This window comes from Leguminivora glycinivorella, chromosome 5, assembly GCF_023078275.1.
Source record: "Leguminivora glycinivorella isolate SPB_JAAS2020 chromosome 5, LegGlyc_1.1, whole genome shotgun sequence".
NCBI classification, from domain to species: Eukaryota; Metazoa; Arthropoda; class Insecta; order Lepidoptera; family Tortricidae; genus Leguminivora; species Leguminivora glycinivorella.
The window spans coordinates 9676444-9692273 of NC_062975.1; the positions used below are offsets into that span (position 1 = coordinate 9676444).

A 15830-nucleotide genomic window follows, 5' to 3' on the forward strand; every position below is an offset into this window, starting at 1 on the left:
TACATGTAATTAGCAAAAACGAAATAATGCAATTTTAATTTATAATCTTACGAACATGATATCAGTGAAAGAATTCTTAAGTTTACGAAATATCCATACACAGAGCTTTTACTGATACAGAGACCTGAATTTCAACAACTGTACATTTTATCACTGATGGTTGCGTTATTTCGAATTATAAAATGAGTAGTTTGTTTTACACATTTAACAGTTTACACTTGTCTTTTCACCAAACAACACAGTTAGCTAAATATTATTTAAAATGTACTTTAAGGTAAGGATGACGTATTATCATAATCATCACAATTCATTAGAACACAACTATTCAACTGAGGAGTGTCTTTTCAAAAGGGCTTATTTCCATTTTTTCTTTTTTTTTAACTATGAACGCAGTTCTTTTTAGTATAGAAAATTACGTGTTGTTTTGAGATTAAAGCTCAAAAAGTCTCGCCTTGATCTTTAAAAAAAAGGGTAACATCAAAGTTTAGAACACACTTTGAAAAATGTGTAATGATTATTTATGTGGTTAAACCAATGTATGTAGTACAACAACATTGATATCAACTAACTTAATACAAAATCCAAAAATAAAATAAAACTTTTTTAAAATAATAACATTTACGCTACAAGGCCACAACAAAAGGGCTTAATTCCCAAAAGTTCGCATCAAAAGTGCTTAATTCTCAAAACATATGGTAATTACATATTTATTTAGGTACACATGTTACGTTTGGTGTAATCATAGCATTAACGTCAACTTACAATATTACAATTTTGCAAATTAAATATTAATTTCAAAATCAATACCGTTGAATTATGTTTTTCTCGATTTCCCAAAAAAAGTACAAAGTGGAAATAATCCCTTTTGAAAAGACACTCCTCAACTATCATAAGATTGTTTACTTAGTAACAGTTTGATCGTGCTACTTGATGCTATACTAATATAGTTTAAACTTAATAATAGGCAAAAATAGTGTGTTTATTTAAGTAAATAAGACCTACATACAGAATCTGTTCATCCATTTTCAATAACATTACATAACTTTAAAATAAAACGAGTACTTTTGAAAATACGCGCAATTACACAGGTAATATGCCTTGCGGCTTTCGTCAGCGCAGTGATGTCCCAGCACGGGCACGAGCACGCGCACTCCTCGCAGCACATCTCCAAGCACGACGGGCACGCGGAGCCGGTCGTCATCAAGGACCACCACGGCCACGAGAAACATGTCGACTACTACGTAAGCAACAAACAACATAAGTCTGTTACAATGCCTTCTTTTGTTTTGCCTACACACTGACAGTTGAATTGTGTTACAGACGCATCCCAAGTATGAGTTCAAGTACGAGGTCTCGGACAAGCACACGGGCGACCACAAGACGCAGCACGAGCACCGCGACGGCGACGTCGTCAAGGGCTTCTACAGCCTGCACGAGCCCGACGGCTCCGTCAGGGACGTGCACTACGAAAGCGATAAGAAGACTGGGTTAGTTGTTTTATTTCTCAACTGTGTCTCAGCTCATGGCATGTTTTTGTTGTTAGAAATGTACCTAAGTAGGTAGTTATTTTAATTTGCTTACCCAAAGAGACACGTCAAGTTATGAAAGAATACACACAAATATCTCCATGTGACTGAAGATATTGTATCTATTTTAATTTTGTAGTTAATTGATCATTTACTAATTCATTATTTTGTTTGCAGTTTCCACGCTGAGGTGAAGCACAGCACCCACCACATCGTACCGGAGCACCACCATCACCATTAACGTTTGTTTCTACTAACCATATTTGACCAATTATTATTTAAATATAAAAATAGTATTTTGACAATAAAGTTTGTTTAAAAAAAATACTTAAGTTTGTTTCTTATTACAACATTAAAGTACCTAAGTATAAAAGATAAACATTACAACGAGTGACCGAATTAAGCGAAGTAAATAAGTTCTTTCTTTCAACTTGGAGCACACAATGTCATAACTGTCATATCCTGCTTTATTTCGAAGCAGTAGCTAGATAATCTAGATATACCATATATAGGTTATTTCAATGACAGATGAACTAACATTATTAACGGAATGGTGGCCGCTTATTGATCTGGGTACGTAGCCGAATGGCACAAACGAAACGCTCATAGGTATCTATCTCTATCGCTCTTGCGTATTGGCGCGACAGAGCCAGACTACCTTTCGCGGCGTTTCGTTTTCGTTTCGCGTCGCAGAAATGCAATTCGGCTACGGCACCTGAGCGCTTGGCATCCGTTGGCTCGTTGGCGACACAGACAATTTTATTGCGGATCACAACAGAATGACTATAGCACAGGACCGGGAAAAGTGGCGTACTAGAAGAGAGGCCTATGCTGAACAGTGGGTAGTAAAAGGCTGATGTGATGATAATGATGATGATTTCAATACTCAATTTTTGACTAAACTATAAACTAAACTCGTAATTAATACTAATAAACTAAACTTTTTTTGAGGAAAATTGTCCTCCACGTTTATATTTCGTCTCAAAATCACAAGTAAAAGTTTGTTTGTTTAGTAAAAATTATTCAGTAGGTAAGTCTGATATACATTTTCTTTCAAGTTAAACATAAAATTTATTTTAATAATTATTAAAAGTATAACTAGGTATAAGAGATTTTACATGTTAAGGCTTCCACATAAGTAATAAATTTAGAGAACCGAATACTTAAATACACATAATTGTACTTTACTTACTCATAGTTGGCCCGTCTTCAGGAGCACTATGAATCAGTATACACACAATACATAAGCCGAAAATGAGGCATTAATGCGTTAATTGTTCTGTAATTGCAGAACAACTTGAAAAAGTATATCCTGTTGTCATATTTTTTTTTAGGTAAATCAATTCAAACATGATACCTAATAATATTATATTATCGTATTGACCACATATTATGTGGTCAAATGGATTGTCAATATTTAATACACTTTGGATGACTTTTAATAATAATAAACTTGGCAGTCTGTTCGAAATAGGAATTTCGGAATAGGTAAACTGAAATCAGTAAACTGTCTTAAATATACAGACATTAGGTAACAATTACATTTTAGTTTTTTTTATAGAAATAAAATAGTACATTACGATACAAGTGCGTAAAAAAGGAACGTTTTCGCACGTGTATCGTACGACGTTTTTCAGTACAGATGAGCCTCCGAAGTTTCGACCTGGCATATAATGAACCACTTCTCGCACTAGTGCGTAAAAAAAACACCATCTGTACTGAAAAAATGTTTTCAGTACAGATAAACTATTTTATAAATTATGTTTAGTATGACTAAAAATAAACAATTACATATGAAATATCAATGTTTTAAACATTAATCACTTTATAGTATGTTTATACATTTTTCTACTCCCGTGTTGTTATTCATCATTTACCGTGTCGTGCATAGATCGCTAAAACCCTACATAAAAGATGCCCGCCCCCGCCCGACGCACCGCGCAACCAAGCATACGATATAGCTCTTAAAGCATTGTTAAGTAGCCTTTAAAGGGATATAGCGGGCCGCGGGGCGCCGGCCGGGGGTGGGCGGCGGCGCGGGGAGTGGGAGCGACAGGGTGAGTGCAGAAACATTGCAGAGGACAAGTCAATATACTTATAGGAAACAGTGCGAATTTCTCGAAAGTTATTAAGATAACTATTCAAAAGTAAGTGCATGGTCGTAGAAAAAGTATTGTAAGCAACGGTGTTTAACTGAGTCAAAAAATACTCGTGGAGTCGTGGCGTCTTAATAACAATTTTCGGCTTCGCCTCAAATTGTTACATTTGTTACCCACGTCACTCGTCTTTTTTGACCTCCTTTAAACGCCTGTTGCATAAAATACTATTATTTCGTCTTAGTAAAATATACTTAATATTAAAACAGCTCGGTAAGTAGTCGTAAAATAAAACGCATACTTTTTACGCACGAGTGCGTAAAAACCAACTTCTCGCACGCTAAACAGCCAAAAAACGGGCACTTTTTGAGCAACTGTATTAAAATACTACATTACGATACAAGTGCGTAAAAAAGGAAGTTCGAAACGAGTGGCGATAAATTAAAACACGACCGAAGGAAGTGTTTTAAATCGACACGAGTTACGAATAAGTTATTTGCAATACTTCGAGTCATAAATGGATTTAAAATTAAAATGTAGGTACATATTAAACAATCGTCCCAAATCGTAATGTTTATGTTTATATGGCACACAATGAAATAAATAAATTGTGTTGGATGGATAGCAAAATCGAAAATATGAACGCAAGCATAACGCAAGTTTCAAAGCTTCAAAGATAGGTACGTCAATGTCAATGCGAAAATTGGGAGTTCGGATTGTTTATCGTTTTATTTCGTTGTAGTAATGTTTTTTCGCAACTGTATTAAAAAAACATCGTTCGTCACACGTGCGAGAATGTCATTCTTCACTTGTCTCGAGTTTTGCCACTCGCGTGCCGCTCGTGGCAAAATGTCTCGGTCCTAGTGATGTCATGACATACTTCTCGCACTTATAACGAAATGTACTATTATAGCCACTTTAATAGTACATTACTACAGAGGCCGGGACAAAAGGGGTTGCCGGCCGAAGACATATAGACGGCCGAGCGAAGCGAGGTCGGATAGGTCTGAGGCGGGCAACCCCATTTCCCGCCGAGGTATGTATAGTGCTTTTCTCAAACATGGTATGAAATAAATAAAGTCTACTGAAAATAGTAACTTTGGATGGCTGTATCTCCTAAACGGTGCGTCGTAGCGCAAAAATAATCGAATTTTCGTTCCCCTTTGATAACCCGTATACGCTTATAAAAAAAGAAAAAGTTAAAAAAAAAATAAAAAAAAAAACGAAAAAAAATTTTTTTGTATGAAAACGCACCCTAAAATCAAATATTGTCTAGGGCCTGTACCAGTTGCAGTCGGCACGTCTATAAAGCCCCTTATAGTTTTTTTTTTTAATTGGCTAAATACCTGGATGTTATGTCACAATTATCTGTCTTTGGAAATTAAAAAAGAGGACTTTGCCGGCCTTGGCCTGCAAGGTTTGTATGAAATTCCATTATCTATCAATCGTCCTAGCCGCACCTGCAACGTCATACTTCGCTGCCAATTATAAGGCACATAACATCAATATTTCATACCATGTTTGCGAAAAATATTTTTAAAACATGCCTGATTATGTATCGTCAAAAACATTTCTCCACATATGAATGTTACATTTGAAACTGACGATGACTTACAATCCATGTCCTATCTAGAGCTAATGTTTGACAGATTACAAGTTCGAATCGGGCCGATCAATTTTTTTACTGTTGTGCTTGCACTTTGCATAAAAATGCGACTTTTTAGACCGAACCCTGCCAAAGGAAATCAGTTTTTCACGCAACGCCGTACCTCATGAGTTGGACTATTACAGAGAAATCCGTATTACCTTGATTTTCATGTCATAAAACCAGAATTTTTGCACATTATCGTCAGTAGCCATCCTCACTTTGTTCTGGATAGGATCAAAGGAAAAATCTAAATGTTTTCTAAGGTATAATACATAATATATATGCTACAGCTGACCTTTAGCTATAATTTTAAAGTGCTAAAAACACAATTGTTATTTGTCTGTGCAGCATTCCACCTAAAGTCCTCTGTACATACTACGTTGCTTGTTAAAAAAAAAATGCAAAAACTAGATCAATAAAAATATTTTGAGACATTGAATCTGGTTACATAAATTCACGAGAAACGGTTGAAAATATGGACCCGTAGACTGAAGTCCGTAGAATTAAAGTCATAAGATAACTCTTTTCATTTTTGATCAAAGTTGACATGTTTAGTTGATTTGTCCTTGTGTGATTTCTTTAATTCATTTCTTATTAGGTCTTGTGTTTCGCGGTTCTCGTGGCTACGGTAGTGGCCGAGGAAGCAGAAGATGGGCTCCACAGTCACGGCGTGGCTCATTGGCTGCATGGCCATGCGGCGCATGGAATCCATCACGGCCACGGTCACCACGGGCATGCGCGCTCGCATGATCATGAAACGCGCCATGTAATCCCTATTCATGAGCATCATGAACATGGTCACCATGAATACGAACACCATGTAAGTTTTCTTAGATTAACCCCCGTTTATGAACATAAACGTACTCTAAAGTTATCAAGCCCATAAAGTTCGTTTGTCCCTTTCCGACGTATTGGTGTGATAGAAAAGGACAAACGAACTTTATCGGCTTGATCACTTTAGAATACTTTTATGAATTTGGTTATACTTCAAAAAATTTGGTTGTCTTTTTAGATAGAATTGGTAACTATAACTTAGAAAATGAAAATTTTTTTAAGGGTTGTTTTCCATAAAAGAAACAACTGCATTTGTTATGTAATAACGGTCAACCGGGGTGGCTTTAGGAAAATTTGGGGTTACTTTGATGATATTGGAACGGCTTTACAGTCTGACCAAAAAGAGTAGAATTTAAAAAGTTGCAACATCGTAGTGTTGTCCCGTTTTCTCACAATTATTGATTTGAAAGGGATACTACAATGTTGCCACTTTTTAATTTCTACTCTTTTTAGCCGGATTGTAAAATTAACAATATTCATTATTTTCCTGAAACTGTTTATATAAACTAGTTAGATCAATAAAATATTCCTGTCAATCTACCACAGAAAATCTCGAATTTACTTACAATGTGACTTTACAACTAAATTTTCAAAGTCGCCCCTGCGTTTTGAAGCCCCCTCGTTTGACGTACTTAAAATACATACCGCAGAAAAACTAACTCACTTATAGGTTCTGTCATTCTAATCAGTTTCAATGATGCTTGCAAATGTTTGAGAGAAGTGGTTGCTCGCCGTATTCCCGCCGCCGCAGATGAGACTGACTATTCCCGAACATTTTCAAACGTACCATAGAGACGGCGCACGCTACTCGCAACGGGTTAGATATTACTTTTTAAGTGAGAGTAGCTTCGTGGCTTATTTTTTCAATAAATTGTGTTCTCAACTCAATTCAGAGGCATCCCAAGTACGAGTTTGAGTACTCCGTAGAAGACCCCCACACTCACGACATAAAGATGCAGCAGGAGCACCGCGACGGCGACGTCGTGAAGGGCCGCTACAGCCTGCACCAGCCCGACGGCCACGTGAGGCATGTGGAATATCACGCCGACAAACATGGGTGAGTCAAACTAAAGAAACCCTTGCGTTCTATAGAGGGGCAATTAAAAAAAGGATGACCTGAGAGGGAGCGGGGCGAAGAACAAATGAAATCTTAATACTTATGACTTTCTGTAGGAATAACTCAGAAAGTGGTTTGATTTATCCGTATCTCAGGTTCATGTGTTTTTAAATCCCCAGTAACGTTTTGTACGAATTGACAACGTTTCAAATTTTCAATATCCCTTAATCGAAAACCATTTCGAGATATACGCCTGTAGATTACAAAAATATATTTTTTAATATTTTTTTTCCATATTTTTAGTAAAAAATTCTTAAAAATAGTTTAAAACAGGAAGTGACGTTACGTAGTTGATTCAGGCTATTCAGAGCTGCCACTATAATAAAAAAAATCTTCCGGTTAGGATTCACTAGAGTTTGACTGTGACACTTATCACCGCTCTTAGTATGGAGATTAGAGGTAAGGAGCGAAACCTTTGAGGTATCAGAAGTGCACATACAAATCCATAGATAGGTGGCGCTGCAATTGCAGGTACATAAGGTTTTGACACGTCATTTTTCGACTGTTTTACTTTGACAGATTTCTGTGGACTTATACTTCCACATTCCGTAGCTCGTAGTTATTCAATATTTATTGACAGTGACACTTGACAGTCAAACATCTCGGACTGTTTAAGCTGACTGTTAAAACTATGGTTATAGGAATGATTTTGTCGTTTTCTTAGGTGTAACATGAAATAACACATGTGACGTCATTAAGTTGAGTCTTGACGTTTGTTCTGCTCGAAGTAGTAATAAAAAGGGATTTTCGCATTAAAATAGCAGTTTTTTTGAAAAATTAAAAAATACGTTTCTCTTTCATTTTTGAGTTCTTTCAAACTGAACAATAAAAAGTAGTACTCAAAATATGAAACTAGTAACAATTCATTAACCTGACCAAATTCCACTTTAGCAATAAACGTCAAATTAAGCTACATTTTATAACTGACCACCTATTTCAAATAACTGTTACAGATTCCAAGCAGACGTGAAATACAGCGTACACCATGGTCATCACCATCATGGACATCAACATCATGGTCTCCATCATCACGGCCACCATCATCATATTCACCATGATCACGGACTCCAACATCACGGTCACCATGGACTCGAACTTCATGGACTCCATCACCATAGCCATCATCATCACGATCATGAACATCATGGACTCCATCATCTTAGTCATCAACACGGTCATGAACATCATGGACTTCATCATCATGGTCATGAGCATCATGGTCATGAGCATCATGGTCATGAGCATCATGGTCATGAGCTTCATGGTCATGAGCATCATGGTCATGAGCATCATGGTCATGAGCATCATGGAGCATCATGGTCAGAGCATCATGGTCATGAGCATCATGGAGCATGAGCATCATGAGCATCATGAGCATCATGGTCATGAGCATCATGGTCATGAGCATCATGGTCATGAGCATCATGGTCATGAGCATCATGGTCATGAGCATCATGGTCATGAGCATCATGGTCATGAGCATCATGGTCATGAGCATCATGGTCATGAGCATCATGGTCATGAGCATCATGGTCATGAGCATCATGGTCATGAGCATCATGGTCATGAGCATCATGGTCATGAGCATCATGGTCATGAGCATCATGGTCATGAGCATCATGGTCATGAGCATCACGGTCATGAGCATCACGGTCATGAGCATCACGGTCATGAGCATCACGGTCATGAGCATCACGGTCATGAGCATCACGGTCATGAGCATCACGGTCATGAGCATCACGGTCATGAGCATCATGGTCATGAGCATCATGGTCATGAGCATCACGGTCATGAGCATCATGGTCATGAGCATCATGGTCATGAGCATCATGGTCATGAGCATCATGGTCATGAGCATCATGGTCATGAGCATCACGGTCATGAGTCATGAGGTCATCACGGTCATGAGCATCATGGTCATGAGCATCATGGTCATGAGCATCATGGTCATGAGCATCATGGTCATGAGCATCATGGTCATGAGCATCATGGTCATGAGCATCATGGGTCATGAGCATCATGGTCATGAGCATCATGGTCATGAGCATCATGGTCATGAGCATCATGGTCATGAGCATCATGGTCATGAGCATCATGGTCATGAGCATCATGGTCATGAGCATCATGGTCATGAGCATCATGGTCATGAGCATCATGGTCATGAGCATCATGGTCATGAGCATCATGGTCATTAGCATCACGGACTTCATCACCTTAGCCATCATCACGGTCATGAGCATCACGGACTCCATCACCACAGTCTACATCATCACGGTCATGAACATCAGGGACTCCATCATCTTAGCCATCATCACAGTGGACTCCATCACATTGGTCATCATAATGTACTCCATAATCTTGGTCACCATAATCATTATGGGGTCCATACTTACGGTCACCACCATGATCACCAACATCATGAAATACATCACCATGGTCACCATATTCATGGACTCAGCCACCATGGACATGGTCCCCATCACGAACACCGGCATCATAGTCACCATTAATGATCTTACCTTCCACTTAACCCGACCCCAATACAACGTTCCTTTATTGTGTTTAGTTTCTTTGACTTGTAGTAATTGTGTTTCATAACAATCATTTACTTGATAAATTACTTCCATTTCCTTCCTATTAACGAATATTCGGAAATTAATATGCGTCGTAATTTAACATAAAGTAAATTCAATGTGGCGTATTCGAATAAACAATTTTTGTACGATTTATGTCGTATCTAGTTATTATTAGCGTATATTAAAGTTCGAATCAGTGATAATATTTTTTTTTCGTAATACAAAAATAAGGATTGCATCTTACAATGGGACACAAGAACCTAGTTTTGTGTTACACCTGAAGATACATTTCACTTTAAATAATAATCTAAGATAATAAGATTTAATCACAAAAATATCACTTATTTTCAATGTTTAATGTTTTCAGTCTAAACCAATAACATTTATTATTCTTATCGTATCTAGAGCATAATATTGAAATGTTACTCATGAAATAAAACTATGAAAACGGATTATATCGCGTATAATGAATTTACAATTCTTTTCGACGTTACTTTACAGTTTACAGTGTTCGAAACGTCGGGATATTCATTATACGCGATATCATCCATTTCCATAGTTATATTTCGTATCTAGAGCATGTTTGGTGTATTCCTAAATGTTTTATAAAGTTAACAATCCGATAAAAATCGTTGTTCTCTTTCCATCCTATCAGGACGTTATAAAGAGACAAACGATTATTATTTACTTTAGTAAATGATTATGAATACTCGGGATAGAGTATCTATATCTGAAAAAAGAAGAGTCGTGATATGTGTTTGTATCATTCACGACAATTATCTTTCCGTACAGACTCACTATTAATATCTTGACACAGAAGTGAAGAGGATTGCTGATATATTTCGGCAGGAGCCTGTAAGTTTTAGTAACGTGCAGTCATTTCCCTGTTTTATATTTCGTATAATAAATAGGCCAGGCCCCGTAGCCGAATGGCATTTCTCCGACGCCAAACGAAAGCGATACGCCGCTGGCTCTGTCGCGCCAATACGCAAGCGCGATAGAGATAGATATCTACTAGCGCTTCGTTTCGTGAGCGTTTCGTGAGCGATTGTGCCATTCGGCTAGCCACCCAAGTATCATTAGGGTTTTTTTTTGTAAACTGCCTCACTCAATTCTGTTTTTGATTAGGTACTCGGACTAGTTTATTTCGTTCTGTGTTTCAATTTTCTATTTTTAAGCGAATGATTGTGATTACTGATACATTGTTTCTCTTCATATTAAAGCATCAGAAAAATATTTTTTATTTATTTAAGTATTCAAAATATTGTTTACTTATTTCAATGTTGAGCTGAATGGTAATCCTATATGGTATATTTAATACCAAATTAAATGGTTTTCTACACTTTGTTGGTAAAATTGCAAACAAAAAATGAAAATTATATTTTGTGCGGCTTTACACATTTTAATATAAAAAATTGAATAGACTAAACTTAAATTATTTAGTATTCAAACTTTACTGTGATTGGGATGAATTTATGTGAAGTTTTGATTGTCATTTTGTATATTTTCAGACGTATTTTATATAAAGAGTAAAGGACCTCACTCAATTCACTTTAAAAAAAGCCGGTAATAGTGAGCGTCGTGTAAGGACGAAGATATTATATTTCTCAAAGGGCGAACGACCTTGTAATACTGCACTTGAAGTATTTTGAAGGAACAGGTTTGATTGCTCTTAAATTAAGTATATAAAAGCCGAAAGTACTAGATCTCATTCATCAATTACCAAGACATATTCGACCGTTCAACAGCTTTTATTTTATTTTAAAATGTACTCTAAGGTAAACAAAATTATTTCTCTATTTCTGAGGTGCTAAAATTTTATTTATTTAAATGATTTAACTGTGAATCTTAGTAATTTGCTTTTTTCATTTTCATTTCTTATTAATTGGCCTTTATGCTGACACACATGGTTTTTTCTTTATTTTATTGTTTGTTGGTATTCATTACCGTTTAATATGTTGATGTGTGTTTGCAAATAAAATATTTTTCTTTTTTACTTTATTTGTAGATATTGGTGGTAGCCGCTACCTTGGCTGTAGCTCTAGCTCGACCTCAAGAAGGGCTCGGCCACAAATATGAACACGGGCATGCGTACTCGTCTCAAAGTATTGTTCTTCATCAGAGCCACGGTCATGAGCTTGGGCATGAACAATTAGGTCATGTTCAGCTTGGTCATGTGCAACTCGGTCATGTGCAGCACGAGCCCGTGCACGTAGTGTCATATCAGCCGATCCAAACTGAATCTCACCACTCTCACCACCACGCCGTCTCCTCACAAAACATCCAGCGTCACGACGTGCCCGGCAAGGCGCCCGAGGGCCACCACGACTACTACGCGCACCCTAAGTACGAGTTCGAGTACAAGGTGGAGGACCCGCACACCGGCGACAAGAAGGCGCAGCACGAGGCCCGCGACGGCGACGTCGTCAAGGGCTACTACAGCCTGCATGAGCCCGACGGCACTGTCAGGATCGTGCACTACACGGCTGACCACAAAACTGGGTAAAAAAAGAATATAATATTTTATTATCATTCCAATAAACCCTATTTCAAAACTCCGATGTCTCCGATGTTCACGATTTTTACTGTCATTTATTTTAGATTCAAATTTTGATTCTGAAGGTCTAAAAGTGTAAGAAATGTTATTTTTAACATGTCCTTTTCGTTTTCAGATTCAATGCCCAGGTCCAGCGAGTAGGTCACGCCAAGCATGTAGTACCCGCTCATCACCATTAATTTTTATCGATTTGTGTTTTTGTTTGTGATACCTAAATATTATGTGTTATTAGTTGTACATGTAAATAAAGCTGTTGCTTCTAATTTATTGTTTAATTGTCAACAACCCCGTGCACTGTATTATTTACTTATATTAAAACTTAGTTTAGCGAGAAAGTTGATAGCTGAAAGACCTGGAACTCATGCTGAGATCCCGTCATTACTAAAATAAATTAGGGTAAAAGCACCAGTGCCCAGCCGTGCGCCAGTGGTCAGCCTTTTTTGTACATTTCGGGCTGTAATTATCAAAGTTTTTGTCAAATTAGTGTAAAAATTAGATAAAATCATAGATTGATTAAATGGTAATTGTAAAATATCTCAAGATTTACAATTAATTCCAAGAATTAAGCACAAAAAAATTTCAAAGAGGTGCAGTCTTTCTGACATGAAGCATTATGTGCTTTCGCCATTTTTTTTTTAAATGTCACATGGTATTTTGCTAAGATGTTAGCAGCCAAATTATGATTTCTTGGTTAAAGAAGAAGAACTTTTTCGCTTAATTAATACTTAAACTATCTGAATAAATTAAAAAAATAATAAAAATGTATGTGAAAACAAGATTTGCTTAGGCTGGCTGATTAGGCTGGTTATTGGAAACTACTTTTTTACATAACATCTAATAGTCAGCCACCTGCGGCTGACCACTGGGTTCAAGGAAATACGTCACAATTCCAGAAGTCAGCCTCCCCGGCTGACTATAGGATTTAAGACTTCTTTTTGTTTTCAAATGGTACGTAAGTTTATAAATAAATGACCCTTAAATATTTATGCACTTATAACTATATTTGCTTGACATACATAAAAATCCAGTAGTCAGCCCATGGTTGACCACTGGGTACTGAGGTCACGGAACACAGAACCCACTAGTCAGCCGAGGGCTGGGAACTGGATACATAGTAGGCTGTATATTGGTGCTCAGGGGGCTGAGTACTGGCAAAAACGCCCTTTTATTATATTTAAGGAAAAATATTTCTAAAACAAACAATAAGTTAAGGTATATTCTTTTCAAAAATTAAACTTCATTAAATTCTTGAACTATAAAAACATGAATCACTCAAATCGGTCTATTGGAGATCAAATTAGACGGCTTTGAAAATAGAATTTTCGATTTAGGCTGACTACAGTAGTCAGCCTACAGTAACTGGTGCCTTTACCCTACCTAGGTTGTGAAAGTCAAACTTTTATGAAATTGTACTGGGTTTAGCAAGCGCAAAATTAAATTAAGCGCTAGTTCTTTGCTTATATAGCTGGGAGCCTCGAAATCGAAAGGTCAGTTTACTCAGTTTTCCAAGTCCAAATTTCGCTATAATTATTCCTGTTATTAGCAAGAAAAACAAGTTAAAAATCATTTTCCTGTATTTTAGGAAAGGAATTTACCAAATATGACATATTTTTTTGAAACATTGTTTTCTTTTGAAATTACGGCGTGGTGATTTCATCCTTCTTGATTAAACATTAACGAATGCTTTTAAAAAAATAAATCTAATTATTAAGTTTTGTTACCAAAATGAAACACAGAGACAATGCACATATACCTATACGGGAAGAAAAATGTTTTGCCTATAAGTCAAAAATGCTATTATATATATAAACATAAATGTAACTATGAGAATCTATTCAGTTACTGCGGGGTGTTAACTGTTTTTGAAAAGATAGATTTAGCTATTATAACTCAATACTACAAGAACATAAAATACTTACGGAAAAAAACACGACCTCTGCGGCTTCGTAACTTAGATAACATTCCAACATACGAGATCGAAAAAACTAACAATGAGTACGGGCGAAGAGTATGGAAATGCACATTACCGCGGATACTGAATAGATTCCCAAATGAATTGATAGACTCATTAGAAAGTCGAACCTGTAGCCAAGCTCGTTATATACTGAAAAAACACTTATTAAAAACGAAAAAACTTAATTATGTATAAATAAAATAAAGAACAATTCATATGTAACTAGACTCCTTAACTCAAATAATCTTTTCAATTTAAGATTAGCAGTTAAGTATATTATAAATGCATGCACGTTTCTTAGAAATAAACAGATTAAATTTTAAAAATTTTTAAAAATATAATGTTTGCTCCCGGGCAAGCAAACCTATTAATCCTATTATTCTCGTAGTAGCACATATACCACATACACCTATATGTGTTTGTTGTCCTCTGCAGCCAAAAACCAGAAAAGGATACTTTGCTACTTAAAACCAGTGAGAAACATGGCCCTTTATATTAAAAGTGAAATAATCATGCGAAGCTTATTACTAGTCCTAAATGCCAAAAAAGTTTGATTTAAAGTACCTCCATTATTATCTTTTCATTACAAATTGACAAAAAGTTAAAACGTAGTTCAGTATACCTACTGACGGTTTATAGTAGACCCTCGAAAAAGGTCGGTTTACTAATTTCCCTAAACTTTAAATATTGGGTTGGCACAAAAGTAATGACACACTCTACAAAACTCTATACATTTCCTTTCTTAAGTTAATTGTTTTCGATAATATTCTAGTATGTTGTAGAACATTCTAGGTACTTCTAATGTGAGGGTATATAAAGCCGCCCTCGTGATTGGTTAGTTAGATTCTAATAAAATGGACGAGCGACAAGTTCGAACACTTTACTTATACGAATACTTGTTAGGCCACAATGCGCGGGCTGCGGCTGACAATGTCAACACTGCATTGGGCGCTGGAAGTACAAGCCATGCCACGGTGTCCAGATGGTTTGACCGTTTTAAATCAGGAGACAGGAGCCTTGAAAGTCAGTCACGCTCAGGGCGACCACCTGCATTCAATGATGACGATTTACGCCGCGAACTACAGTCGAATCCTGATGCTACTACTCGTGAATTAGTGGAAGCACTTAACTGCAGTCACCACGCTGTGGAATACCATCTGCATGAGCTTGGGTATCGAAAAGTTTTGGCTCGATGGGTACCGCACATCCTTACCGACGCCAGTAGTGCAGTCCGTGTCGCCGTCTGTCAATCACTTTTGCTGCGACCCCGACGTAAAGAGTTTTTGACTGATCTGGTTACGGGAGATGAATCATGGATTTATTATGAGAACGATACACGTCGTGCTTTTTGGCTGCCTCGAGAAGAAACGCCACCAACTCAACCGAAGCTGAGTCAAAAGAACCGCTTAAAAGTTTTGCTTTGTTGTTTCTGGGACTCGCAAGGTATGCTGTTTCATGAACTATTACACAATGAAACTGTAAACGCTAACAAATATTCAACACAGCTCACCGAACTATCTTC

General features: G+C 36.9%; 2 protein-coding genes across 2 annotated transcripts; both read left to right on the forward strand.

Annotated features, from left to right (window-relative positions):
- The first annotated feature begins 217 nt into the window (after positions 1–217).
- LOC125226232 (cuticle protein 19-like) lies at positions 218–1800 on the forward strand. The gene is made up of 4 exons (XM_048130151.1): positions 218–274; positions 1089–1241; positions 1321–1487; positions 1704–1800. Exons 1-4 carry the CDS (start codon positions 263–265, stop codon positions 1765–1767), a joined length of 396 nt encoding a protein of 131 aa, XP_047986108.1. The 5' UTR covers positions 218–262; the 3' UTR covers positions 1768–1800.
- A 9763-nt stretch (positions 1801–11563) lies between these two features.
- LOC125226230 (cuticle protein 8-like) lies at positions 11564–12533 on the forward strand. The gene is made up of 4 exons (XM_048130149.1): positions 11564–11575; positions 11806–12063; positions 12106–12299; positions 12470–12533. The coding sequence occupies exons 1-4, from the start codon at positions 11564–11566 to the stop codon at positions 12531–12533; spliced, it is 528 nt and encodes a 175-aa protein (XP_047986106.1).
- The last annotated feature ends 3297 nt before the right edge of the window (positions 12534–15830 follow it).